This window comes from Hippopotamus amphibius, chromosome 9 (assembly GCF_030028045.1).
Source record: "Hippopotamus amphibius kiboko isolate mHipAmp2 chromosome 9, mHipAmp2.hap2, whole genome shotgun sequence".
Taxonomy (NCBI): Eukaryota; Metazoa; Chordata; class Mammalia; order Artiodactyla; family Hippopotamidae; genus Hippopotamus; species Hippopotamus amphibius.
The window spans coordinates 113,926,695-113,954,628 of NC_080194.1; the positions used below are offsets into that span (position 1 = coordinate 113,926,695).

The 27,934-nt window shown below is 56.2% G+C and overlaps 1 protein-coding gene across 1 annotated transcript; it reads right to left on the reverse strand.

The window, feature by feature from the left end:
• Nucleotides 1-1,479: 1,479 nt before the first annotated feature.
• On the reverse strand, nucleotides 1,480-21,952 carry SBK1 (SH3 domain binding kinase 1). Its single transcript, XM_057695244.1, has 4 exons — nucleotides 21,727-21,952; nucleotides 4,711-4,943; nucleotides 3,052-3,254; nucleotides 1,480-2,322 (listed from the first exon to the last, which is right to left on the reverse strand). The coding sequence occupies exons 2-4, from the start codon at nucleotides 4,934-4,936 to the stop codon at nucleotides 1,480-1,482; spliced, it is 1,272 nt and encodes a 423-aa protein (XP_057551227.1). The 5' UTR covers nucleotides 4,937-4,943; nucleotides 21,727-21,952.
• Between the last annotated feature and the right edge of the window lie 5,982 nt (nucleotides 21,953-27,934).

The following is a 27,934-nucleotide window of genomic DNA, read 5'->3' on the forward strand; positions in this document are numbered from 1 at the left end:
TGCGCGGTGAGAATGAGGGTGAATGGAGAGGTGGGGGCTCCGGGCCAGAGGGGCCCCTCTGGTCAGCCTGGCCCATCAGGGAGCCCCCTCAAATGGCCGAGCACCCCAGGAGGGACCCTGGAAGGTGCGGCCCGGGACAGGGGGTGGGACACTACCAGGCAGAGGGAGCAGCCTCACCCAGGTTGAGGTTATTGCGGGGTCCCAGGCCTCCACGGAGAGGGCAGGGGTCGTGAGGGCGTGCTGGGTGAGGCTGGGTTCCTCTGCTCTGTTTTGCTGCCTAGGGGCCTGAACCGACCTGCAGGTGCCTCCTTGCCGGGTTCCCTGAGGGGTGTGCTGAACCGCAGGCCTGGACGCCCTCTGGCAGCTGCCCGCTGAGCATCCGGGGGCGGAGTTACTGAGGTGTCTGGATGCAGCCACTGAACGCAGGCAGCTACACGCATACACGTGCACTCTGCGTGCACTCACACTGCACACATATCGATTCACACGCTTATCCCCTCTCATTTCCAGGGCCCCCCCTTCTCACACCCACACCCCAGTACCAGAAAATTGGGAGACGTGGGGATGGGGTCAGCGCCAGGCTGACATGTTGGACCCCAGCAGAGACCCAGGAGAAATTCCTGGCACAAATCACCTCACCACCTGCCAAAAGCCCAGGCCACTGAGTCTGGGCTGGGGCAGCGAGGACACAGAGGATCTGAGAGGGTTCCCCGGCCTGGGGAAGGTGCGGCGGGCAGGCGGGGCTGTGCCCAGCGCTGGGCTCTGCACTCCTTCCCCTGGCCTAGGGGCGCCGGGAACCCCTCAGTTGTCCTGAAACCCCTGTGGGGGAGGGGAGGGCTGCCAGAGCTCCACCTCTCCGGCTCTGTGGTCTCAGCTTGCTGCCCTCCATTCGGGCTCAGGGTCCTCATCAGGGGGCCGGGTGGTGGGGGAGTCGCTGGATTCTCGGGGCCTGTGTCTGTGCATACACACTTCTGCAACATCCAGACATTTGCTACATTGTGCAGGGGCCGTGGTCTCTCCCCTCCAACCTCCCAGGAAAGGGGCGGGTCGCAGCTGAGCAACGCCCCTGCCCTCAGCTCACCGCCCTCCTCCCAGCCAGTGCCCGGGGGGGCTTCTAAGCCCCTCCTCTGCCCCAACACGTCAGTCCTTTTTTGTGCCCAGGGTGGGGGTGGGGGGCGGGGAGGGCGGGATCAGGGGTGGGCCTGCGGGGTGATCTGCCAGGGGGTGCAAAGGGCCAGGAGCGACTAGTCAGGGTTCCAGGGTTCAGGGAGGTGTGGGGGAGTCTGCCGGCAAGCTCCCTTGCTCCTGGTGCCAGGGGGCCTCTGAATCCTCGGGCCTGTGGGGCTCGGCTCCTGTTGGCGGCGATCTCACCAGCCCGCCGCGGGCCGGGCCCCGGCCTCGTGTACCGGTTCGGCCCAGGGCGGCTCCCCGCGCCCCGGCCTGGCTGCTGCACGGCGCCCCGGGCCCGAGGGCGGCGGCTCAGACGCAGATCTCGATGGCCGTGGCCAGCACCACCTGCCCTTTGCTCTTGTCCGGGCGGCCGTCGGTCCTGCCGGGGGGCCCCGGGGGGGCCGGGCCGGGCTCGGGCGCGGGGACCGGCACGGGGACGGGGACCGGCACGGGCCCGGGCCCGGGCCCGACGGCGGGGGGCGCGGCGGGCCGGGAGCCGCTGCCGCTCTCGGTCAGCACCGTCCGCTTGAGCGGCCCGGGCGCCTCGAGGCGCAGCGGCCCGGCGGCCGGCGGCCGGTCCCCGGCGGGCTTGCGCGCGCGGTGCGAGGGCCGGCGCCGCAGCTCGGACGTGAGCTCGTGCTTGAGGAAGCGGAAGACCTCCTTGGCCGGCCCGCGGCGCTCGGGCTCCAGGGCCAGGAGCCGCTGGAACATGCGCAGCGCCGGCTCGGTGAAGCGGCGCCACTGCGACGGCAGCCCCGGCAGGCGGCCCCGCTGCCAGCGCACGAACTCCTCGAAGAAGGCGTCGGCGCCCGACGCCGCCTCCCACGGGAAGTTGCCGGTGAGCACGCAGAAGATGAGCACGCCGAAGGCCCACACGTCCACGCCCGTGTCCACCGCGAAGCCGTCGGCGCGGCCCGCCTGGCACACCTCGGGCGCCGTGTACGGGATGGTGCCGCTGACCCGCTTCACGCGGCAGCCCACGCGGCGCGTCATGCCGAAGTCGGCCAGCTTCACGCGGCGGCACTCGCGGTCGAACAGCAGCACGTTCTCGGGCTTGATGTCGCGGTGCACCAGCTGCCGGCCGTGCATGAAGTCCAGCGCCAGGCCCAGCTGCTGCACGCAGCGCTTCACCGTGTCCTCCGGGAGCCCCACCTGCGGCCGGCCGGGCGGGAGAGCCGCTCAGGGGCGCCGGCTCCGTTCCGCGCCGCCGCCCACCCGAACTCGTCCCTTTCCGGGCAGATCCGGTGCCGGCTGCCCTCCCTCGTCCCATCTGGGCGTCCCCGCCTCCCTCCCGGCCCCGTGGTTTTCCACCTTCCCCACATTTCCCCCAGTAACTGTACCTCGCCTGCACTGGGCCAGGTGCCGTGCTAAGCGCCCTCTCCCGCACCGGCTCCTCCACTCCGCAGCGGATGCTCTATGCCCATTTCCCTTAATAACTGCAGCTCTGAGAGGCCTTGTCACTTACCCAGTGAGTGGCCAGAGTCACCCTGGCCGACTGCAAAGCCAGGTGCCCGGAATTTCCCGGTCGCCCTCCCCACTCCAGGGTACCTGCTCTCAGAAGCCTCTGATGGCCCTGCCACCTCCCCTCTTGGGTCCCCACCCATTCCTATGCAGGAGGAGGGGGCTGCTGGACTTCATCCCACCACCCTGGCTGCTCCTAAACTCAGTGCATCCTCTGGCCAATTGTGGGGTGGTGTCTGTTTCCCCCCCTAGAATCAGAGCAGGACCTCCTGTCTTATTTACCGTGTATCCCCAGCTCTCCAAACAGTGACTGACATACAGTAGGCGCCTAATAAATGATTAGGCGGCCTGACTCTTCCTCCACTCTCACACTCCAGGGACCCAGAAGAATCTCCCTTCCCCAGGCCATCACCCACGTACCTGAGGAGGAATGATGTCAAAGAGGTCCCCGGCGGGTGCGTACTCCTGAGCAAAGACGTAGCAGTCCTCCGTCTCAAACACGACGTCGAAGACCTTGATGATGAAGGGGCTGGAGGAGAGGCTGTTCGTGATGCTCACCTCCCGCAGGAAGTTCTTCAGCTTGGTCTTGCTCTTGTTCACAAACTTCAGCGCCATCTTTGTGCCTGGCCGGGTGACAGTGACACTGGTGAAGACCCCTCTTCCCTGCGCCCCGGCATCTCACACACCCGTGGCCTGCCTGCACAGCCTCTCCCAGCCACAGGACACGACGGGGGCCCCAGCAGGCGTGGCTGTCCTCATCTCACAGGTAGGAGACTGAGGCCCAGAGAGGGGAAGGAACTGGTCAAGGCCATGCAGCAAGTCAAGGGTCAGCCTGGGTCCTCCACACCCAGCCTGCAGCCCTCAGTGAGGAGGGCCTGTTGCTTCCTCCACCCTCTCATCTTCTTCCTGACATACTGTGTACTTATTTATCTTGTCTGTCTCCCCTCCCCGGGTGAGAAGGCTGATCCTTGAGCACAGGAACCTTTGTCTTGTTCGCTGCTGTATCTCCAGTGCCGACAGAAGAGTCTGGTGCATAGTAGGTGCTCAACAAATGTTTCTTAAATTGATGAATAAATAAGAAGGCACTAGACACGGAGAGGTGAGGGCCTGCAAGGCACACATCCCGGACTCTGAGCTTGAGCAGGCATCCGTAGCCATCTGGGTGCATAGCTGTGACACACGTGTGTGTCCACAGAGCACTTACACATCACAGGCCCTGCCTTCTGCACTTCACGTTCACAACTCACTTCTCATTAGGACCCTATCAGCCAGGCATTAACGCTACCCTGTTTTACAAAGAAGGAAACCTTGGCACAGAGAAGTTGAGTCACTTGCCCGAGGTCATACAGCAAGCAAGTGGCAAAGCTCAGGTGACCCCGTGTCCAGTATTCCTCCTACTGCCCCCTGTCCCCTCCGTGTGCAGCTGTGGGCGCTCATGCAGCCCCAGCCCTGACTGGCTGAGTGGGCACTGCTGTGAGCCTACACTGTGGGGAAGGCGTCAAGTTCAGGGGTTAAGCGAGAGGGCCCTGGAGCTGACTACTGAAGTCTCATTCTAGCTCACACCCTCTGTAGCTGCATGACCTTGGCTGAGTGACTGCATCTCTGTGGGTCTCAGAGTCCTCAGTGACCTGAGGAGTGGGGGTGGCCACGCTGACCTCACAGGGCCCTCTCCCACCCATCATAGCATGGTGCCCTGTTCCCGAGGGCCCCTCTCAGCTCAGTCCACCTCCCTGGGGGCAGCTATCACCGATATGCTGGTGATTCCCCAGATGCCACAGCCAGCCCTGACCTCTCCCCTGACTCCAGATGTCCCCAGGCACATCCTCTTGCCTGTCCCAAAGGCATTTTGGATGGCCCTAAAGCAGCCCACCCTCCAATCTGGGCACTTTGCCCAGAGATTCCTCCTTTGTCCAATCTGCCTGGTCCCCTCCTCCCTGGGCCACTTCAGGCCACATTCTCTCCATGTGGACCACTGACTCTGCCTCCCTGCTGGCCTCCTGGCCCCTGCAGAGAGCTCCCCGAGAGTCCCAGCCAAGTCCCCACTCCTGTCTTAGAACTGGCCACCCTGCAGACACTCACCTGTGCCCTTGTAGGCTACCAGGTCGACCTTCCCATAGGTGCCCTTGCCCAGCTCCCGGACGAGTTCGTAGTGCTTGGTGACATCGCTCGCAGCCAGTGTGTGGAGGGTCAGCGCCTGCATGTCTTCGGTGAGGAGGGGCACGCCTGCACCCAGCCCAGGGGCGGTCCCTGGCCCGCAGCAGGGCAGGGAGTGGGGTGGCTCGGGCTCTGGGCAGCCCACGCTCATCTTCTCCCTGGTTTGTGGGGTGGGGTGGTGGTGGCATGGAGTGTGACATCAGGCCAGGGCCCCCTCCTCCCTCCCCAGGGCCCAGGATCCCCAGGGCTGGGCCCGATGCCAGGCCTAAGATGACCACGAGGGGGCGACAACATCTTTGTTGCATTTCCTTTCCCCCAGAGCTTCAGGGCCAGGCCTGAGCCAGCACTCCCGAGATGCTGCCACTGCCCCCCAGCTCCCACTTGCCTCCCAGCTGGCCTGTCTCGTGCTATCATCCAGACACTGTGTCAGGCCAGGCACACGTGTTTATGTCACACAAAGACACACCACATACCGAGTTCCCATGAGTGCTCCATTCACAAGTATTCATGAGCACCTGCTGTTTGCCAGGTGCCATTCAGAGCCCTGGGGACAGAGCCCTGAACACATAGGCCAGACTCCCACCCTCACAGGACTTACATCCTAGGGGGAATGGACAAAACACAGTGAACCCATGATTTATATGTTTTGATAAAAGGTGACATGGACCGTAGAGAAAATAAGGTGGGGGATGGGCAGGCAAGGTCTGAGGGTCACGGTCTCAGAGAGAAGTCTGGCAGGGCAGTGCAGGTGTGGCCACACCCTCCCCCGACCTCAGACGACAACACACAGCCCGGCTCAGGTACACACAGCTGCACCTGTAGCCCCAGCGCCCAGCCCAGGCTCCCCAGACACAAGGACAGAATGCCTGTCCTACAAAGATCCGCCTCCCTTGCCCCCACCCTCCACATTCACTGCCCGACCCCTTCAGTGTTCACTCGAGCCGGGGGAGGGGGAGCGCTTCCTGGATATACCCACCCCATCAGGGGTACTGACCTCCAGATGGGGGGGGGGAGTTCAGGGCTGGGTGACAGTGGATGCCCATCTGGGGTCTGCATTTCTCATCTGTCTGATGGGGGGAGGCTTAGACCTGGGAGCTGAGCCTCGGGGAGCAGGTGCCCGTGTGTCTGCGTCTGTGTGTGCGCCAGCAGGGGAGGCCAGCGCTGACTCCCCTCTAGGCGGACCCTCGGGAGCTGCCTGCTGGTGCAGTTCCTCTGCCCTCACTCCCTTCTGCCTCCAGTCCCAGGTGGGCCACCCAGTGCTCTCAGCCCCGACCCCTGCAGAACCACCCTGTGACTCTGAGGGAAGGCACAGACTTGGACCCAGACTGCCAAGTTTGAAGCCCGGCTCTGTGACTTGCTAACTGGATGTCCTCATGCTAGTTATTTCATTTCTTTGTGCCTTGGTTTCCCTATCTTATCAAAAGGATACGATAATATCTATTCCCGAAGTGCTTGGTGTCTGGTGCACAGTAAGCGTTCCCGAAGCATCAGGTATGGCGGTGTTCTCGCTCTGACGACCTCCATGCTCGCCTGCTGAGCTGGGCTGGAGGCTGGGAACAGGGGTGAGCCCTCCCGGCGAGCCTAGCATCTTCACCTCGGCCCAGCCGCTCCCCTTCCAGGCCCGAACCCTCTTCTCCTCCTCTGCCTTCCCCTTCCCCCTCCGCACGACCCAGCCTCCCACTTCACGAGGAGAGGAGGAACATCAGGAGGGAACTTCCTGCCTCCCACCCAGCCCCAAACGGAGCTCCATCTGCACGTCCTCCTGGCTGGCTGGGGGAGCGGGGAGCCGTCCCCCCTCCTCTGCTCTGGCTCCTGCCCCCTCCTGCTTCCTCAGGATCCTGCTTCCCCATGCGGGCCCCTCCCCTCCATTCATGAACCCGCCGAAGTCCTACACGATGCTCTCAGAGGGTCTCCTGCACGTTTCACAGACCCGCAGCGGGAGAGATGGAGCCAGACCCACAGACACCTGGCTCTGCTTCCTCTGCCACCCTCAGTGTGTTGAACCCAACCCTGCCTGGCACCGCCACCAAGTCTATGCAGTGCCTGTTCTGGGCTGGACAGCACTGGGCCCCTCCTGCTGCAGGGCTAACGTGGAATGATATCTCCCCACCAGTCTTTCCCTGGCTTCAGGGCTGCAAGGGGTCAGCTCGCCCAACCTGTCCAATGTCCCCCCTCTACCTGGGTGGAAAGGACCCCAAATGAGAAAAACCCAGGTGATCTGCTCTGATGCAGCCGAGAGAGGTAAGGCCGTTCCTGCAGAGAATGTGGGGCCACCTCCCTCAAGGGGTCCTGATGAGCACACACCCTCTTCGTCTTGAACTCTTCTTCCTGCCCATCAGGAAGAGACGCTGGGCTGCTCTGCTGACCTACTTCTCCTGATGTGTGTGGACTCCCCAAGGGCTGCTGAGGCGGGCGGGCTGCGTGTGTGCAGGCACATGTGTGTACACGTGTGGCAGTGTGCCCACTTTGGGCTTTGGCCCCGTCAGGTCACTTTGGGCTGTTTCTACATCTCCTGGGAGCTTGATTGGCAGCTGTGAGTTGCTAGAAGCCCTTCTTCTCTCCCCGCCTTCCTCCCCCTGGGGAACTGTCGGGTGCTTGGCTTATCTCTGCTGCTTTGGCCTCGGAGTTGCCCTTGGGGAAGCCCCCGGCTGGGCGGCGGGGGGCACACCTGCTCCCTCATGCCCAGGCTCAGCCCACGCTCTGACCACTGCCCAGTACTGCCTCTCGACAGCTTGAATGCACCTCTCCAGCACCCTCTACCATCCCTGCTGCCTGCCTTCACCGCCCCCTGCCCCATCTCCTGTATCTCATTATCCTCAGGTCCTATTCCTCCAGGAAGCCTTCCCTGCTGCCCCAGGTGCCAATTCTTGTCTCTGAGAGGCCGCAGGGTTCAGACAGGGTTTGTGTATCTCTGTCTTAGGGCCTCTTTTGAACACAGTGGTCTCAGCTGTGTCCCTGTCTGTCCCCATCAACGGGCTGAGACCACCCTGGGGGCTGGTGCTACACCAAATTCAACTCTTCCTCGTCCCTTCCCTTGGTTCCCAGGGTCCAGGTTAGGGGACTTCTGTATCACCCCTGTCCCCCACTCCTTTAACCTCCCTCTTCCTTCAGGTCTGTTCTCTGCGAGGTGTCAGCAGGAGACAAAAAATTAACCTGCACCCCGTCCCTGCTGCTGTGTCATCCCCCCCAGGTACATACTGCCTCTGACCCAGTTACTACACACGTGACTTGAGAGGCGCAGTGGGGAGCGATGGAAACGGCACGGGCCTTGGGGCTCAGCAGGCCTGGCCTTGATCCTAACGTGCGCCACTTTTTAGCTGGGTGACCTTGAGTAAGTCACATCACCTCTCTGGGCCTCGGCTTCCACATCCACAGGATGAAGAAAATAAGAACAGTAATCACAGCAGCGGCTAACACTTCAATGGACTCACTACGTGTCAGGCCCTGTTGGGAGGATGAACTCTTCTCATTTTCACAGTTCCATGAGCTAAGTATTATTATTATCCCCATTGTAGGGGTGAAGAGAATTGAGGCACGGAGACTGAGTAACTTGCCCAAGATCATCTAGCGAATGCTGGCACTGGCTCCAAAGTTGGTGCTTTGTAGCCACTATTTTTTCCCCAAGTCAGAAGGTGGGAACATCCCATCCAGATCCCTCAGTATCCAGGTGGGGAAGTGGAGACCCGGAAGAGGGCAGAGCCTCAGCCAGGGATGCGAGTGCCTTCACGGGGTTCCTGCGGAGAGCTGACTAGGTGCAGGCACTGGTCCAGGTGTGCCACGTGTATTAACTCAATCCTCACAACAGACCCTGCTGCAGGTGTACCAGCTCCTTTTTTCAGGTGGGGAACTGAGCCCAGAGAGTGAAGTGAGACACATCAGCCACACTGGGTGGTTGAAGGCACAGATGTCTGGCACCAGAGGGAACATTGACCTAAAAGTATTTTATCTTCATCATCACCACTGCCTCCAGTTGGAGGAGCAGCTGAAGACTTGATGGCCGTGAACGTCCCAGCACCAGGCAGCAGAGGCCCCCGGCTGACCTCCGTTCACCCCGTGTAGTTGGTACTGCATCTGTGCACACTTGAGCTGACTGTGCTGCTCCGGGGGACCCCACATGACCTGCACCTCAAGTGCGTGTCCCCACTGGCCCCAAGGGAGGATCTTGATTCCCCAGCTGTGGTGCAGAAGGGAGGAGGGCGTCACCCAGTCTTCACGGCAGTGGTCATGGCCTTGACCACAAAGCTCTGGCCCCATGGGCTGGGTCTTCCGCCACAGGCTGGGAGGGCCACAGTGTTGGGGGGGGGAGTTTCCCAAGCAAGAAGCAAGACCGAACCACCTACCACTTCCTGTTGGCAGGCGGCTCAAGCTGGGTGCCACTTTCATGAAAACAACACCCAAACTGTAACCCAACTCAGGCCTACTTTGGGATCCCCTTCCCACCACACACCCGCACCCACACGCAATGCCACTCTGGCAAAATTTCACTCACTGAGTCCTCATAAGTACCCTGAGAAGGGGGCAAGATGCCTCCCATTTTAAAAATCAGCTTAATTGAGGTATAACTGACATATCACAAAACCCCCTCATAGCTAGTGTGTAATTCAATGATTTCAGTAAATGCATAGAGCTGTGCAGTCACTGTCATGATCAAGTGATGCTTTCTACTTTATGGATAAAGAGCAGAGGCCTAAGAGGTGGATGGCTTACTACGGTTATGGCAAAGATAGCCAACTGCCTGTCAAAGCTTTGTGTTCCTTCTTCTATAACACAGCTCTGTTTTGGAGGGTGGCTGTCAGCAGGGAACTACATTTCTCCCCTCATTTCTCCCCTCCCTTGCATCCAGGTGTGGTCATCTGGTGTGGCCACCTGTGACTAGTTTTCCCTCAGTGGCATATGAAGCGAAGTGAGGCGTCACGTCTAGGCTGAGGCTTTAAGAGTGGCTAAAGTTTCTCTCTCTTCTTCTGTGGCTTGATGCAGAGGACTCCAAGACTCTAAAAGATGGTGGTGGAGCTATAAGATAGGAGGAGCCTGGGTCCCCTGTATGTGGGTGGCCTCTTGTTGACGAGGATTACCTGCTCTGTATTTTGTGAGCCAGAAGTGAACTTGTTTTATTAGGCTGCTGAGATATGTGGGGCTTATTTGTTACAGCAGCTAACACTGCCCTAATTCAAGGGCTATGTGGCAAGTAAGCAAAAGAGCTAAGATTTGAACCTCAGTGTTTTCGACTGCCTGGAATGTGGCCAGAGAAGGTAACCTGGATGTGATAACATGGGCAACCAAGTGACAAGAATGCAGTTACAGGAGTAGGTGGAGGGTGAGCAGCCTGTGAAGGGAAGGAAGGATGCTCTTATCCTGTCTTGGGGGCGAATAATAATACTGGCAAATACTTACTGTTTACCTTATGCCAGGTGGTATGCTAACAGTGGATTAAATCATTTAATCATAGGTCTTAGAGGCAGGTGCTACTATTATTATCCCCATTTTACAGAAAGGGATACTGAGGCACAGATGGGCTGAGTAGCCTGCCAAAGAGCTAATAACTAGCAGAGCGGGATTTGAACTCAGGCTATCAGGCTTTAGATCCCATGCTCTTATGCGCTGTGTCCTGCGAGTCTCCTGCAGGCAGACAGCAACTCAAAAATGAGACAGTTCTCACAGTCTCACAGTCTCACAGCAGGGAGGAAGTGCGTTCTCTGCCGCTGGGAGCAGAGAAGCAGATACTGGAAGCCCATCTGTTGGGGGAAATCAGTGGGGGGTGAGATTGGACTGAGTCAGCCAGGCCTTCCTTACTCTCACTCTGGGAATCTAAGATTCTCTGTCCCCATGCCCAGGTCCCCTCCCTCAGGTCACTGGACCCATGCTATGCCCTTAGCACAGGCAAATCCCAAGGGCATCCTTAGCAAAGCCCAGGCCTGGAAGGATGCCATTAAACAGTGATTGTGCCTGGGTGGGTCCCCTCTCTGGGTCAATGCTATTATTAAAAGTTCCCTGGTGGTCCAGTGGTTAGGACTCTGCACTTTCACAGCCGAAGGCCTGGGTTCAATCCCTGGTCAGGAAACTAGGATCCCACAAACCACTTGGCGTGGCCAAGAAAAAAAAAGTCCCTGTTGAAAAGCAGCCACAAGGTGGAATTTCAGGTACCGAGTGGGCACAGGGAGCCCCTCCATCCTCTCTCCCTGCTTCACTTTGCTCCTGTGTCAAGGGAGGGGCTGGAGCTTCATCCCCTCAGCCTGCGTGGCTGAGCCAGCTCCCTGCACCCTGCATTCTTCCCTTGCCTGCCTCCAGGTTTCTCCCCTCTAGTCCTCCCCACCTGTAGGGTCAGATAAATTATCTCAAGACCAGATTTGACCTGATCGCTGTCTTGCCCCACGTTTTTGGTGGTTTCCTGTATCGGCCTGTGGTGTTTTCTCCTGCCCAGCATCACATTCCCTTTCTCTGGGGTATGGTCCCTCTCTCGGTCCAGTGGTTCAGTAGGGCTGTCTCCATCCTGCCTTTAAGCACAGGCCTGACCCAGGGCTGGCCAACCGGGAGATCCACCCCATCTGCCAGGTCACCGTGACTGGTTCAGAGATGAACATGTGACCTAAGGTGACCCACTGAGATCTCACGTTAGGACTTTCGCTGAAGTTATCAGGAAAGAGATACCTTCTAACCCCTGGGCTGCAAAGCTGGAGGACACACACCTGGAGCTGCTGGAGGCCCACTTGGCCACCACGAGGGGAGCACCTGACCGAGAATTAAGCAACAAAGAGACAGGCAGAGCTGAAAGATGGAGAGATTTCTGATGACCCTGAGCACCTGGCTCCAGACGTGCCAAAAGCCAATTATACTCCTGAATGTTTCATGAATCAATACATTTCCTTTTTGGCTTAAGCCAGTTTGAGTTGAGTTTATGTATCTTACAGCCTAAAGCCTCCAGACAAGCATGTCTGTTTGTGCCCAGGCACTGTGCCAGGTGCTGGTACAGGGTGAGTAGGTTAGATAGAGGGTATGAGATAAAGGGGATGAACCTGCAAATCAAGGAGGCAAATAAAAGAAGGACTCAGATAATCATGAGGCCAGGAAGGCCATGATCAGTGCTCCAGCATTTCCAAGAAGGGCACTGGCAGTGGGGATCAGGGTACCTTCCTGGAGGAGGTGACACCTGAATGGGCCTTGAAGGGGATTAACAATCTAGCAAGAAACCCAAGAGCTCCTTGAAAGCAAGCCCCATGCCTTAATCATCTTGCTATTCCTAGCACTTAGCCAGGGTGTGACAAATGCCGGGTGAATAATTCTTTACGTGTTTGGGAAGCTGTAACTTTTTATATCTTGGCTTTCCTGAATGTGACCCTGCAGGCACATGGCTATTTTCCCAGGGGTCTCCATGAAATATCATTAGTCCCATTTTACAGGTGCAGAGACTGATGGCCAGAAGACAGCAGGGATTTGCTCAAAATCACATGTAGTCAGTGGCAGGGCTGGGCTAGAAGTCAGGGGGTCTGCAGGGCAAGATGTGGTCTCCCTCTAACAGCCCCAGGCCCAAGCACAGCAGAGATGGGAGTGGCTGTGAGTGACACTGGTCGCTATGAAAAGAGAGGCTGGGGTGCTATGATGGGAACGATGAAGATAATGGAGAGGAAATTTATAGCAACAGCTAACATTTAAGGAACCCCTATCTTGTGCCAAGTTCCTCATGGAAATTAACTCATCTAATCCTCACAACATCCTATGACATGGGGACTGTTATTCACTCCAATTTACAGACAAGGAAACTGAGGCACAGAGCAATCATGTCACCTGATCAAGACCATCCAGTAAGTGGTAGAGCCAGGATTCAAATCCAGGCATGATCACTGCAGTGTCCAAAAGCTTAACCATCATGCTTTACTGTCTCTAAAACGACACAGTTAAAATTCTCATTTATTTTCTCAACTGCCAATGCTTTACGTTGCTGCTGCCATTCTAGCCTCACAGCAACCCCATTTTACACATAAGGATGCTGAGGCTCACAGGGGTTAAGCAGTTTGCCGAAGGTCACTCAGCTGGTAAGAGCTAGAGCCAGGGATTGAACCTGGAACGTCTCCTGATCTCTCTCTCTTTTCCTACTCTTGGTCTCCAGTTTGCAGCCCAAGCCTCCCTCCAGCCCCACTGTCTTCAGCACCACAGGTGTGGACAGCACCCGGGCCGGCCCAGTGCTAAGCGCAAGGATAGGGGAGGCCCAAGGAGCCTGGGCAGCAGGATGGAGCAACTGCTGACAAACTCACCCCAGGCCCGCGGGGCTGGAAAGGTATGTATCGATATAGGTACTGCCATTTATTTAACCAACTGGTAAAATGTTGGGTGTGTTCAACCTTTTGCTGCAATAAACAATGAGCAGCCTTGTACATGTCATGTTGCAGTGTGCAGGTGTGTCTGTAGGATCCATTCTAGAAGTGGGTTGCCAGGTTAAAGGATGAGTGCGTTTGGAATTTCTGTAGAGAGCTCCATGTCCCCCAGAGGGCTGCGCCACTGGCCCTCCCCCAGCCGTGCAGGAGAGGGCTGCTTCTTGTTGGAACCCAGTAGCTGCCACCAGCTCCTCTGCCTTCTCTGGGCCTCTGTATCACTTTGTTTAGTATGTTACTTTGAAGTGGGGGAAAACAAGAACAGGTTCCTCATTTGCATAAAGTAACTGGAATCAACGAGATATTAATGAAGGTGCTTGACCGCCCTCAGCACCCACTCCCACTGGCCTGAACCATCAGCAGTGCTCAGCTACTGCAGTAACTTCCTCACTGCTCCCCTGCTCCCTCCCCCCATCTCTTCCTGACACAGCAGCCAGGGAGCCCATCGAATCCCAATCAGATCACATTACTCCCCAGCTCAACACCCTCTGCTGGCTCCCATCTCATTGCAGAGTCCTTACAATGGCCCTCAACTTACCCCTCTGACCTGTCTCCCCCCTCCCTCTGCTCCAGACACACTGGTCTCCCCGCTGTTCCCTGAGCACACCAGCTCCCCGCCTGGTGGCTTTTCCCTCTGCCCCCAGACATCCACATGGCTCATTTCCTCCAAGTTCTGCTCAAACAGCACCTTCTCAACTAGGGCTATCCTACTGCATTCCCCTTTTCCTGCTTTATTTTTTTTCCCCTGTAGAGTGTATCACTGTCTAATGTAATGTCTATTGTGAATGTCTCTCTTCCCCACTAGAACTTAAGCATCGGGAGGGCAGGGACTTTGTCGGGCTGGTCTTGTTCACTGCTGTGTCCCCAGCAGCTAGCACAGTGCCTGGCACATAGTAGGCACTGAATAATATTTGGTGAATGAATGAATGAATGCATAAATGAACAAATGAACGAATGTCTGGGGAGAGAAGTGGGAACCGAGAGAACAGGGGCAGGGCGAGAATTAAACTTTTCACTAGGCACAATCCTGTTGGGTCTGGGGGGTATAAGGAACCAGGCGTGGCTGGGGGTCCACACAATGTCAAGGGAGAGTGTGAGGGGAGGTCGTGCCCACCCGCCCAGGCTCAGCACCCCAGGGTGGGTATCCCCTTAGAGGGGCCCGCAGGGAAGGAGTGGCTCAGCTTGGCTGCCCTGAATCCCCACATGGATCTGGCCCATGCTCAGGAAGGTGGGGGCAGCTGGGAGCCCCCTTGACACCCACCCCTACATCCCCAAGGCCAGTGCCCCAGTCTGGGTCTCTGCCACTTAACACCTTCTCTGAAGAGTGTCCCTGACCCTCATGTTTTTTACCCCAAGGCAGAAATCAGTTCACATGTGGGCTCTCCTGTTTGTTGCCAGGAAGTGGGGGGTCCAGAGCTGGGCCCTCTCACCCCAGAAAGAGGCCTGTGAGTTGCTTGGGAAAGCTCTGGCCTCTGCTGCTGGTCCCCAGGGAGCTCTGTCCAGCTCCCTCCCGCCCCCCGTAGTTTTCCAATCTGTGAAATGAGCTATTTCATAGCCCATCATGGGTCACCAAAGTCTCAGTACGCTTTCCCCGGAAAAATGTCCCCAGTCACCACACACACACTTCTACACACAACATCAAAGGGTCAGGGTTCCAGGAAGCCAGGTAAGTCCTTACCTCCAGATAAGTCCTCTCCCGCCCCTTGGTCCTTTGACCCAAATACAGACTCCACCAAACATTCTATTCTGGCTCAAAAGGAAGAGGAGCATATTCTCAAATCTTTTTGCCTTCCTCTCATGGTGCAAATTCTGGCTACATCCCTTCTTGCTGTGTAGCCTTGGGTAGGTTGTATCACCTGCCTAAGCCTCGGTTTGCCCATCAGTAAAATGGGCATTAAAATGGTTAAATGCCCATTTAACATGATGGGTTTCTGTAAGAATTAAAGGGGCGCTCCCTATAGTGCCTGGCACAGAGAAGATGCTCAGTAAGAATCTGCTGGACAGAGGGGCCTGAGACCTTGGTTCCATCCTCGACCCTGACCACTCTGCACCATCTTGAGTGAGGCCGTACTCTCACTGAGTCTTGGTTTTCTATGCTGGACATGGGGGCCATTTTGGCTTTGCTAAATCTCACCCCCGAACTGTTTGAGCCAGGAGGGACCTTGGAGATCACGTGGCCCAGCCCCCACATTTCCCAGGTGGGAGACTGAGACGGGGAGCCGAGACTTTCCCAGAATCAAGCAGCAGAAGCTGGGAACAATCTTCTCTCCACTGCCCGCCCCGCCGGGGCAGCCTGGGGTTCCCAGCAGTGGGGTTCTGCTTCGGGCTCCAGTCTCTGCCTCCGCCTCCCCTTCCCCAGGGCACATCCCTGGTGGTTATTAACAGCCTGTGCTGCCGCCACCCCCGCCCCGGCAGCTGTGCCCAGAGCTGGGACAGGCGCTCCAGCCAGGCCCTGTGGGGAGGTGGGAGCCCTGGGCCTCCTTGTTCCCAGCCTGCCTGTGGCAGCCCCCGTGGATGTGGAAGGAGGCATAAGCCTTGTTGCTGGGTGACGTGGGCAGCTCAGCATTCAGGGCCACTGGTGGGGTGTCCACCAGTGGACAGGGGGCAGCCACTGGGGAGATGGCGGGGTGAGCAGAGGCTCCCTGAAGAGATGAGCCCTTCCCCAGCCGCAGCCCTCACCTCTCCCCCCCTTCCCTGAGCCCCTACGGAGGGATGGAAGCAGGGATGCATGCAGTCTAGCTTAGGCACCTGGAGCCCAGATTCAATCACCCCTGGGGGGAACCAGGTCACCACCATGTCTAGCCACGAAGCTTTGGGTAAGTCACTTACTTTTCTGTGCCTCCATTTCCTTGTCAGTAAAATAGGGTTAATAATGGCCCAGGTTACAGTGTTATTAATAATAGCTGACATTTATGAGCCACCTAAAGTTTAAGTTCTTTCTGTGTATTGACTCATTCAAACCTCACAACCATCTTAGGAGAAGCTGCTATTGCTGTTCCCGTTATAGCCCTCACCGCTCAGGAACCTGAGACTCAGCGAAGGGACGATTAAGTGACGTGTCCACAGGCATGCAGCTAGGGCGTGGCTTAGAGAGCTCTGCCTGGCTCTAGAACATTCAGTAAATATTTGTTGAGCACCTACTACGTGCTTGGATCTGGAATATGTTCAGGAACCAGACAAACAGTCCTGTCCTCAAGGATCTTACATTCTAGTTTGGAGGCAGACAACGATAAAGGTAAGTAAGAGTTGTAAGTCAGACAGTGAGGAGTCCTAAAGGGAGAGGTGAGGAAACGCCAGGAGTGGGAATAGGATTGTAGATGCTAGGGCGGGGGGGGGGGGGCAGGAAAGACCCCCGAGAAGGCTGCAAGCATGTGGAGACTGTGCATCTTGTAGGGGAAGAGCCCTCCTGGCAGAGGCAAGGTCGGGGAGTGAGGGCTGTGCTTGGTGTGCTCCTGAACAGTGAGGAGGCTGGCATGGCTGTGGAATGGTGGGTAGGGGCAAGAGGCCAGAAAGGAGGGTAGAGGTAAGGGGTGGGGGGCAGCGAGCAGGGCCTTGGAGGCCTTGGTGAGGACCTGCCTTTCACTAGGAGATGCATGCCAGACTCTGGACCTGAGCAAACCCGTCCTGAAGCCAGCCCATGTGCCACGCCCTGAGAGGCCACAAGACAGCAGGAACCTGACCCCGCTGCACTTGGAGACCCCCAGTCCAGCCCCTGGCAACATCCCACCACTGTCCTTTGAGGGGCTGAGTGAGGAAGGAATAGGACAGCCTTACAGACTTCCTTCGAAGATTCCTCCGTGCTGCAGCTTTTGTGGCCCCAGGGGAGATGAGGTGTGCGGGCAGTATGTCCAGGAATGCGGCCAGAGCTCAGGTTAGGTTCTGCTGGTTCCTTCTGGCTGGCCGTGCCCTGTGGACCGTGTGTGGATGATGGAAGAGTGGGCAGACTGGGAGCAACACTGGAGCAGGGATTTGTGCAGCCTCCACAGGGCCTGACCAGGAGGAGGACAAGGTGGCTCTGTCCTGTCCAATCCCCACCTCTGCCCCTCAGGGCCATCCCAACACCCAGAGGCAGTTGGAACATTCTCAGCCTCTCCCAGGACTGGCTAAAGCCACAGGGAAGAAGAGGGGATGCAGTGGGGAGTCACGGAGGCTGGACTTGCTCATTTGCATACCCCGCAGCGGATGGCAGAAGTAATAGGCAAACACTTAAGTAGCAGGCACAGTTAAAAGTGCTTTATCATTTAATCCTCCCCACAACTCTAGGAAGAAGGAACTTGTATCGTTCCTGTTCTACATCAGAAGAAACTGAGGCTCGGAGGATACTGCCTTGCCCAAGGTCATGCAGCTGGTGAGTGGTAGAGGCGGTCTGATGCCAGTTTCTCACAAACCTTTGGGGGTTCACAGGGCTGGGTTCAAATCCCCATTCTGGGTTAATGAGGTGCTGTTCTCAGCGTCAAATGAGAATGGATGTCCAGTGGCCCGCGTGGGGCACCTGACACTGAAAAAATGCTTCCCTCCAACCCTGATATTACACAGCTCTCTGAATGGGGGTGAAGCAGGGAGTCTGGACCTGTCCCCTCTCCAGACTGTGGCCGAGCTATATGGTGGGGGGAGGGAAGGGTGGAGAGAGGGTGGACAGGAGAGGAGAGGGGGCTCTAACAGGCCCCACCAGGCCTATCACCACAGCGTCCTGAGACCTGCAAGGGGAATCAAGGGCGTAGGGGAGGGAGGGGGTAGCCTGGAGAACACGAGGTCTGTTGGAGATGTTGGTCTGGCTCTGGCCAGAGGCCCATCTGCCTAGAGCAGGAAGCCTGAGGACAGAAGCCTGGCAGGCACCTCACCTAGAAAGCAGCTCTGGGCAGGCAGAGGACCTCAACTACAGCTAACATAGATCGCATCCCTCAGGCTTAACTCTCGCCCTGCCCCCACCCGCAGCAGGAACATGTCCTTAAGCACCACACAGAAGTGCCTCTCAAACACCTGCTTCCCCTTTCCTGGGATAGCACCAAAAGTTCTGTGGCTTCCCCAGAACAGCTGCAGGAAAACCAAGCAGGCATTACCACCAAGGGTTACTCACCCACTTACCAATGTGCCCTTTCCAATAGGAGCCAACAGTTACTGAGCATTTTTCATATGCCAGACCATCCTAGGACCTTTTCATGCTTTAGCTCACTTAATCCCCCTGTTGACCCTTGTTTTCCACATAAGTAAAATGAAGCTCAGAGAGGTTAAGTGATTTGCCCAAGGTCACGCAGCGGCTAAATGGGATTCAAACCCAGAAGTCCAGAGCCTTTGCTCTCAACTACAGTGCTCTGCTGCCTCCTTTGACCTCACCTTCATCCAGAAGATGGCGCACTCCCTTCCAAGGCCATGCCCAATGGCTGGGGCCCAGTGCTGACTCCTGACCCTTGGCTCAGCTACTTGGTATCACCCATCGGTTTCCTTAATGTTTAGGGTATGTCAATATATTTGTGTGACTTCTGCATCCAGGTCCCCACCTCTCCTGCCTGATCAAAACTTAGAGGAGTTTTGGACTCAGTCCTAGAAAGTTAGACCAAGGAAGAAGATTACAGCCAAGAGAACCTCTAGTCCAACTCCTCCCTGACACATGGGTAAACTGAGGCCCAGAGGGCGGTCTTTCCCCCGAGTCCTCAGCAAGACCTGGGCCTAGAACCTTGGACTTTTGCTCCCTGGCAAGTGGGACAATTTAAACAGGTTTTTGCTGGTCGAATCCTTCTAGTGTAGAGGAGGGGGCGCAAAATGGGGCCTAGAGTGAAAAGTGGCACCAGACTGGAGGTGCTTCTGGTTGGAGGAATTCAGGCTCACTTCACCACTTAGCCCTAAAGACCTCAGAGGGATACTGCTCTCTGGGCGTGTTCTAACTTGGCCGTGGGGGAGGCAGGGAGGACCCGTGTGTGCAAACACACAAAGGTCACCCTCTGAGCAAACATTTTCTGGCCTCTACCCTTGGCCTGCAAAGCCAGATGCCTGCAAGAGGGACCAGCAGGTCATGGAAATGAGTGAACAGGCCAGGTGGGGCCTGGGGCAAGCTGGAGGGCGATAGCCAATCTAAAAAAGGTCATCATCGTTGGTTCTGGCCAGGGCTTGTCACAGCCTCTGATTTTTCAAGAGGACCCAAAAATCAGTATTTGTATGTGAAGCTGTATGTTTGTTTAGCATTGGCAACAAATACAAACACAAGAAAAACACTGTTTGGATCAACAAAATGTGTCTAGAAGTTGTGTTTTACAACATGTGCTATACAATATGCTGGGCTCTGGGTTAGACAAAGCTGATGCAGCGGGGAGGGGACAGAACTGGAGCTTGGAGTCTGGAGGTGGAGACTCTCACAGCACATACAGACGTGTGCCATCGTCTCCAAGCCACCAACCATCAACCAGTCCAACTCTGCTCTCCACTCTGTGTCAGCCCAGGTCAGATCAAAAGGGGAGGTGGAGGCAGAGAGCTGCCCTTGAGCCATCCTATATAGCAGCGGAGCTTTTCAGGTTGGGGGAACAGCACATGGTAGAGGGAAGGAGTTGGGGGACACAGAGAAGATGAGCCAGAAGTAGAGGATGGAGAGTGAGGAGCGGGAGCTGACACTTGGGAGGCGATCCGGGCCACACTGAGAAGGGCTCTGATTGCTCTTTATTCCAGGCTCAATGAGGAGTCTCCGCAGGTTAGTGAGGAGGGGAGATCTTACTCCCTGTTCCCCTCTGGCCTCTTGATGGTTTCCCTAGTCACAGGTCCTCAAATCTCCACTCTTTTAGCCTCTCACTCCACTCTCTGGCCAGTGGGTCATCTGACGTGGCCCTGGGCTCTTGGGAACCCACTGGGGGAGATGAACTCCTTTAGAGATGGAGAGGACACACTGGGATGCTTCTGCGGTCCAGGCACGATCCACATCTGCCCCACCGGCTGCAGAGTGAGTGGCTCACTGTCATTGTCTCTGGGAGATGCCACATGCTTGCCCAAGGTCACCCAGTCTTCAGAGCAGTTGGCTCCCCACAGCCTGTGCTGAGGGGACTGTCTCAACTGTCCTTGAATTTGAAGGTGGGCCTGCCAGGAGTCTGGCCTGGAGCTCCCCCACCTCTTCTCCCGCTGATCACATCCTATCCCTTAGGTCAATGCCAGCAGCAGGTAGGGGTGGGGGCACTTGGTATTGGGAAGTGGGGAGAACAATCTGCTGCCCAGGCTCGGGGCCCCCAGGCCTGCAGCAGGCTGAGGATCAGGTGCTTCAGCTGTGGGGTCAGAAGTGGTCAGCTGGGCCTGACCAGACCCACCTCAACTGGTCCAACCAAGCATGGCCTGGGCAAATTGAGAAAGCTCAGAGATCTGACGAACAAGAGAGATCAAGAAAGGGGAGGAAGTGGGGAAAAGGACCTTGACTCCAGTGCCTGGTACACCACAGACACCAGCTAAAGGTTTGTTGAATGAATAAGTGAACAAAGGAACTCCTGGTGGGGCTACCTGTACCCAGAGCCCCACCTTCTTCAGCATCACTGCTCGCCTGCAGAGGGCTCAGAGAGAAGAAGCTAGCGGAAACCCCAGCATCCCAGAGTGCGTTCCCTCGGCACGGTCCAGACCCTTCTCAGGATCTCTAATCCAGAATTTCAGGATAAAACATCCCCTGGGCCTTTCATCTTCCCATGAGCTGCAGGGCCTGGGGCTCAGGACCTCCCTGAGGGCCAGGCTGGGGTACTGCTTTGTACACCACCCATAAAACTAAAGCAAGAACCTACAACGGTTCCTTGGTTGTCCAGGACACACTGACCCCACCTGAGGTTTGGCCCTGGGTGTTTTGGAGGTCAGGAGGAGAAGGGAGGGCCTTGGGTTTGCTGCCTCTGGGGCACATGGGGACAGAAAGGTGCCCTGACCTGAAATGGCCTCTTCATCCAGACTTCCTCCCTCCCCAGAAACCAGCGCCTCACTTTGGAAAGGGCTTGTCCCCTCCCTGTCCTGAAGGGAGCACAAACTATGGCCTGGGTGAAGACACTCGCCCCCCAGCCTGGGTAGGGGGCAGTGGAATCACTGAGAAAATAAGGGAATCCCACCCATTCTTTCAAACACACCCCTTCCTTGTCTCTCACAGACAAAGACACACACCCAAAGCCCCAGCCATCACCCTAGGGCCACACACTGCAGGCCCCCCTCACCTGTGGACACCCCAAATCTTCTCTTCCCAGAGGGGGACTTCATTGAGAACTCAGCCTGGCCTTGGGGGGAGGGGTATATATACTCCACGGACCAAGGATCCAACAGCTCCAGGCTCACAATTTTGGGGGGGTAGACTCCCCACCCTCTTGTCCCTTCTCTGTTGGAGCAAGGGGCTCTGCCACTACTCCCCCGCAGGGCCGGGAAGCTGTGTCCAAACCCCAGGGCTAGGGTGTGGGTTGGGGGAAGGGAGAGGGGGAGGGGGCGGCTCCTCCAAGCGAGACACAAAGAGACGTCCTTCAGCCTCGGCTCCATGGCGACGCTGAGGAGGGGGCAGTGCGCACCCAATACTTCCTACCCCACCTGCAGGGCTAGGGACCTCGGCGGCCACTCACCTGCTGCCCCTCACCTGGGCCCGGCTTACCTGGGCTGGGGCCGCGGGGACGCCGCGGCAGGGGGCCTGGGCGCCGTCTCGGTTTTCGTCGTCAGCCCGGCCCGGGGGGCTCAGGGCGCCACAACCATGGGCTTGGATGAGAAGGGCGCCGCGAGGGGCTCAGTCGCCCCGGTCCTGGAGCTTTGAGGGGGGGGTCCCCGAGACCTCTTGCTGGTGAGGGATAGCTCTTGCTGTCCTCGGGTCCCTAGATTTGGGGTTTCTGTGAGCCGGAATCGGGTGGGGGGGGGCGTCTAAGACCCCTGATCTAAGGGGCGTTCTGAGCTGGGTCTTCGTGTCTTGAGGTGTGCAGTTGTAATGGCCAGGATCTTGACAAAGGGTCCCCACAATCCCGGACAGGGGGGTCACTGCGTTCTAGGTCTTGTGGGGGCCCAGATTGAAGAGGGGGAGTCTTCGCGGAACCGCAGGGAGGTCGCTGTCTTCTCAACACGGAGGTAGTCTCCGCTTTCCCCGGCTGGGGAGTCGCTCTGGGTTGGATCTGGAGGGGCCACCCGCTTTGCTAAGGATCTCTGGGTCCTGGATGTGGTGGGGGGACCCCCGCGCTCCCCGGCTGCGGGGGCTTGCTGAGTCCCGGCCACCGGCAGGAGCTGGGAGGAAGCCCCTCAGCCGCTGGGGGGCTCCGTCGCCGCCGCTACGAGGAGCCCGGCCCTGCGGTCCCGGACCCCGGCCTGGTCCGGGCTCTGGCTGCGGCTCCGGCTCCGGCTTGCGCTCCGCCTGGCGCTCGGGCCCCGGCCCGGGTGCCCGCCCGGGCTGCGCTCCATCGCGGCATCGCGGCTCCGCCCTCCGGCCTGCGCGCACCTGCCCGCCTGGCCCGCGGCTCCGCCCTCCGGCTCGCGCGCCGCCGCCGCCCGCCCCTTTGTCCGCCCCGCTTGGCGCGCGCTGTCGCGCACGCGCAGTAACCCCGGCGCGCGCTCGCCCTCCCGCCGCGCCCTCCTGCCGCGCGCCGCGGGGCGCAGATTTTCCCCGCGCGGAGGGAGTAGCGCGCGGCGCCCCCACCCCGCCTTCCGGCCGCGCTGGGTCCTAGTGCCCGTGGGCTGCTGCTTTCTCCTCCCATTCCTGTCTTTTCTAGGTCAGAGCCCACAAGGGGGCGAGAACGAGGTTAGAGAGGGCTCGGGGGAGTCTGAGAGGGTCACCTGGTCCAGCCTTCTGGCTCCTGCGGGACCAGACTGCCCCAGACTGTCCCAGTCTGTTCTTGTGGGGCGGAGCCTGTGTCTTTTTCAAGGAGGGAAACGTCTAAGCTCTTCAATCTAATATAAATTAATCCATCCATCCATCCATCCATCCATCTCAGCAGGACCTCATAGAACTAACTCAGGAAAATCAACTTAGGAAAGAGGTCGTAAACTGGGGCCTTGAGGGTTATGTCCAACCCAGACTGCGATGTAAACTGGCAGTGGCTAGTCATGGAATGCAGCTGGGATTCACAGTGCTCACCACGTAGAAAGGAAGAAAGGGGATTCCAAGCAACAGCACGTACAAAGACACTACCCAGGTATGTCTGCTTGGTAACTGGAAATTGGTGACTTGGAAGGAAGTGAGGTGGGTGAGGATGGAGATGAGATTGGGGCAGCTCATCCTCCCAGGCCCTATTTTCCTCTCTTTCTCAGCCTCACCCACACTGTTTCCCTAAGGAGAAAACCCCTAAAACCCCCTGCACCTTCCCTATTTGTCCACCCAGCACACTCTTCCCAACCACTGGCCCCCCACCCCCGACTCTTTCTAGAAGTTTTAGAGCCAGGGACTGCAAACTCAAGTACTTATAGGTAACATAAATTAGTGACTGGGGACTTCCCTGGCGGCGCAGTGGTTAAGAATCCACCTGCCAATGCAGGGGACATGGGTTTGATCCCTGGTCCGGGAAGATCCCAGATGCCGAGGAGCAACTAAGCCCTCAAGCCATGACTACTGAGCCTGCGTTCTAAAGCCCGCGAGCCATAACTATTGAGCCCACGTGCCGCAAATACTGAAGCCCGAGTGCCTAGAACCCATGCTCCACAACAAGAGAAGCCACTACAATGAGAAGCCCACGTACCACAATGAAGAGTAGCCCCCACTGTCCACAACTAGAGAAAGCCCACGCACAGCAACAAAGACTCAAAGCAGCCAATAGATAAATAAATAAATTTATTAAATAAATAAATAGATTAGTGACTGGGGGCAGGTGTAACATGATAGGGAGTGGTGGAGATGAAGCAAACTGGAGCATCATGGACCCTGTGTGGACAGATGATTTTTCAAGCAGGAAATCCACATTCTAACATACAATTGTCCAACTTTTAAATGTTTGAAACTAATTCCCCAAATTCAGAGATATTGAATGGGCCAAATGAAACATTCCTTTGGGCCAAATCTGGCCCATGGGCCATGACTTTGCAACCTCTGCTGGGGAGATTATTGTCTTACTTCCTAACTTGTCTCCCTCCAGCCTCTAATGAAACTTTTTTTTAAATATATATGAATTTATTTATTTATTTGGCTGCTTTGGGTCTTCATTGCTGCCTGTGCCGGCCTTCTCCAGTTGAGGAGAGCAGGAGTGGGGAGGGGTGTGAATACTCTTCGTTGCGATTCTCGAGCGTCTCACTGTGGTAGTTTCTCTTGCTGAGAACCATGGGTTCTAGATGTGCGCGGGCTCTAAAGCGCAGGCTCAATAGTTGTGGCCCACAGGCTTAGTTGCTCTGCGGCATGTGAGATCTTACTGAACCAGGGATTGAACCCATGTCCCCTGCATTGGCAGGCAGATTCTTAACCACTGTGCCACCAGGGAAGTCCTCTATCGAAACTTTAAAAAAAAAAAAAGGAATCCAAGTCTATGGGCTCATCCGCTCTGTAAAGTACAAAGTAGATTGGGTCACTCCCCTACATAGACTTGGCAATAACTCCCTGTTACCTCAGGGGTAAAATTTTAACCTAATCTGGGCATTCAAAGCCCTTAGCCTTTGGGGCCTCCTACCTTTCCCTTCCTGAGGTCCCCTTTTCTCCATTCAGCCTTGACCTCAGCCCGTATTCCTAGAACATCTGCTCTTTCATAACTCTGTGCCTTCATATATTTTGTTTCCTCTGCCTAGAACATCTTTTGCTCTTCTTTGTAGTCCAAACAGCTTTTCTCCAAGATAGCTCCTCTATGTTTATCTTTCCTCTCTCCTCCTTGTCCTGCCAATGTTTCAAGTTTCATCCTGTGTTCTAATCCTCTCCAAGTAAGGCCTTATTGCCCCAAACAAATTAATGGAGGGGATTGAGTTATTGGGCAAGTAGTAGAGGGGGACTAGAGAGGGAGGAAGTGGGGAGGGAATATCTTCCTTTGTCTAACAACTACTGAGTCCCAGAACATCAGCATTTAGAGAGCAGTTCCTCTTTTTACAAATGAGGAAACTGAGGCCTCGAGAGGGGCAGAAGTAGCACCAGGCCTTGAACTTTCCCAGCCATGATTATCAAGGGTAGTGCTGTTCAAGGCCACTTTTCAAAGAAGCCTTCCCTGATTCTTCAACTGATGATTTGATTCCCATCACTGTGATTAGTAAAGCTTTGCCAAAAATCAAACCCCTCCTCTTCAACTCTGCAGAGGGAAGTCCTGGTCCCCAAAGGGAGCACACTCTTACCAGGGGACACAGCAAGGGTCCCATTAAAATTTAAGCTATGGCTGCTGCCAGGGTACTCTGGACTCCATGTGTTCTGGGACCAGCAGGCAAGAAGAGGAGTTACTGTCCTGATTAGTTACTAGAAGTACCCTGATCAGTTATTAGAAGAAGGCAGGGCTGCTTGTAAAGTGGGAACAGGGAGAAATACACATGGAACCCCATGATCCATTGGAGTGATCTGTTGGTTATGATAATCAAGACTGAACGATTGGGTCACACCACCGGCTGACCCATTAAGACCTGCCAAGGTGACAGGTGAGGGTGTGGATAATTGAGAATGGATGGAGGAGTGGAGAAGGGATGAGTACCAGTTATGACCTGGAGATCAAGTGCAGAAGCGGTGAGGGGAGCTGTAGTTTGTTCCACTAATCTCCCTTTTCAAAGTTTCCCCTTAGAAAGCAAGGCTCGTGGCATCCACAGAAGAGCCATATGGCACAAGGGGTGGGATGTGGCAGCCATGAAAATGCACCACCCAGATCTCTGACTGCAGGAATGGTGACTGCGGGCACCAGCTGTGGAATCTGCAGGGCTCACGGAAGAGGCTGCTTTGCTTCCCTCCAGCGCATCACAGCCAATGACTGAGTGGCAGCAGAGACTAAAGCACCCAGTTCTTGGGAGACACAGGGCTTCTCTGATAGGCAATTTGGGATCAAGAACTCTCCATTGGATTTGTTGAAACTTTCTTAACATTGCACTGCAGTCTAAGACTCTTCCTAGCCCACCTTCCTTCCTTCTTTCTCTTTTCCAAATATTGGCTCTATTGCTGTCTGATGGTTCTCCCAGCCTCCTCTGGCTTCTTCCCTATTTTCCCTCCCAAGCATTTTCCCCAATTAATTGCTTGCACATCTGACCCCATCTTGGCCAGCTTCTTGGAGGACTGAACCAATACAATGTATCCAAAGAGAGGAACTAAGGTAGCTGTTTGTAATGCTGCAGTCCTTTTTCTTTGACATTCAGATAATCCACTCTCTCTCTCTCTTTTTTTTAATGTATTTATTTATTGGCTGCGTTGGATCTTCGTTGCTGTGCAGAGGCTTTCTCTAGTTGTGGCAAGCGGGGGCTACTCTTCGTTGTGGTGTGTGGGCTTCTCAGTATGGTGGCCTCCCTTGTGAAGCACGGGCTCTAGGTGCGTGGGCTTCAGTAGTTATCACACATGGGCTGAATAGTTGTGGCTTGCAGGCTGTAGAGTGCAGGCTCAGTAGTTGTGGTGCATGGGCTTAGTTGCTCCGCAGCATGTGGGATCTTCTTGGACCAAGGATTGAACTTGTGACCCCTGCATTGGCAGGCAGATTCTTAACCACTGCACCACCAGGGAAGTCCCGATAATCCATTCTTGCCCGCTCAAAGTTTCGTTTCCACAGCAAATGTTGCCTTTCCAAGAGAGGGTCTTGATGGCTGTGATTTGGACAGCAGAACCCAAAGGTAAATCTTTGACTGTGACCTTCATAGTGACATAGAAGAAACATTGGAAAACAGAGCTCTCCACTGAGATTTCCTCTGCCCGCACCCCTCTCCAATGCTGACGTGTCCGCATGGTCTTGGGCAGTCAGTTGCTGCTCTCTGCACAGGGAAGCACGTGAGACCAGGAACCACAGGACTTTTGATGATTTTGCACTTTTCCTTTGGCTGCATTTTATGTTCATTGAAGTATCAGAAATTTCTGTTACTATTGGGGGGAACAGGGAAGGAATCGAAATAGAGTCCCTGTTCTCTGGAATCTACATATCATCCTGTTTCAAACTGTATGAGTCTGGGCACCTCTATCAGCTGTACTGAAAGGGCTCTGTTGGGACATTGTCTTGGCCACATTGATCATCTCCATCAACGAAACAATGATGGCCTTTGGGGATTTCCCCAGTGTATTCTACATTCTGTGATGCTCCTTATTGCGTCCGGCCCCAGCTGTGACAGGGAGAAGACCGTTCCTGGCTTGTTGGTCTGCGTGACGATGGTCTTGTACAGGAATAATCTTCTCCCCCGGATGGCCACCATCATGCCCAGGACGTTGCTGCTGGTGACCGGCTCATGAAGCATGATCAGGGACCCTGGTGGCATTGGTGACTGAGTAGCGCAGAGATCCGATCAGGCTTAGGATGCTGAAGACAATACCATTTTGGGCAAAGGTACAGAAGCTGCTCACAGCCAGGAGCGGGGGCATTCAGGGCTGCTGGGAGACACAGGTCAGTTTATTGCTGAGAAGGAAAAGCAAGAGCCCACCAGAACCCACGATATACCAGAAAAAAGATGGTGGGGCAGCCTAGGACGTCCGGCAGCTAGAGGCGATGGATCTTTGAACCTCTCAACACCTTTTTAGAGCATATATTCTTTTTTTATTAGTCAAATTTAATTAATTAATTGGCTGCATTGGATCTTCGTTGCTGCGCGCCAGGGTTTCTCTAGTTGCGGCAAGCAGGGGCTACTCTTCGTTGTGGTGCGTGGGCTTCTCAGTGCGGTGGCTTGTCTTGTTGCAGAGCACGGGCTCTAGGCACGTGGGCTCAGTAGTGGTGGCTCGCGGGCTCTAAAGACTCAGTAGTTGTGGTGCACAG

Bases quoted from the DNA above. Each gene is read 5' to 3' on its own strand.
- SBK1 (XM_057695244.1), bottom strand. From the start codon at position 4,936: ATGAGCGTGGGCTGCCCAGAGCCCGAGCCACCCCACTCCCTGCCCTGC. The intron at 3,255-4,710 runs GTGAGTGTCTGC...TCACCCGGCCAG, and splicing joins GGTAGCCTACAAGGGCACAG to GCACAAAGATGGCGCTGAAG. The intron at 2,323-3,051 runs GTACGTGGGTGA...GGCCGGCCGCAG, and splicing joins TTGACATCATTCCTCCTCAG to GTGGGGCTCCCGGAGGACAC.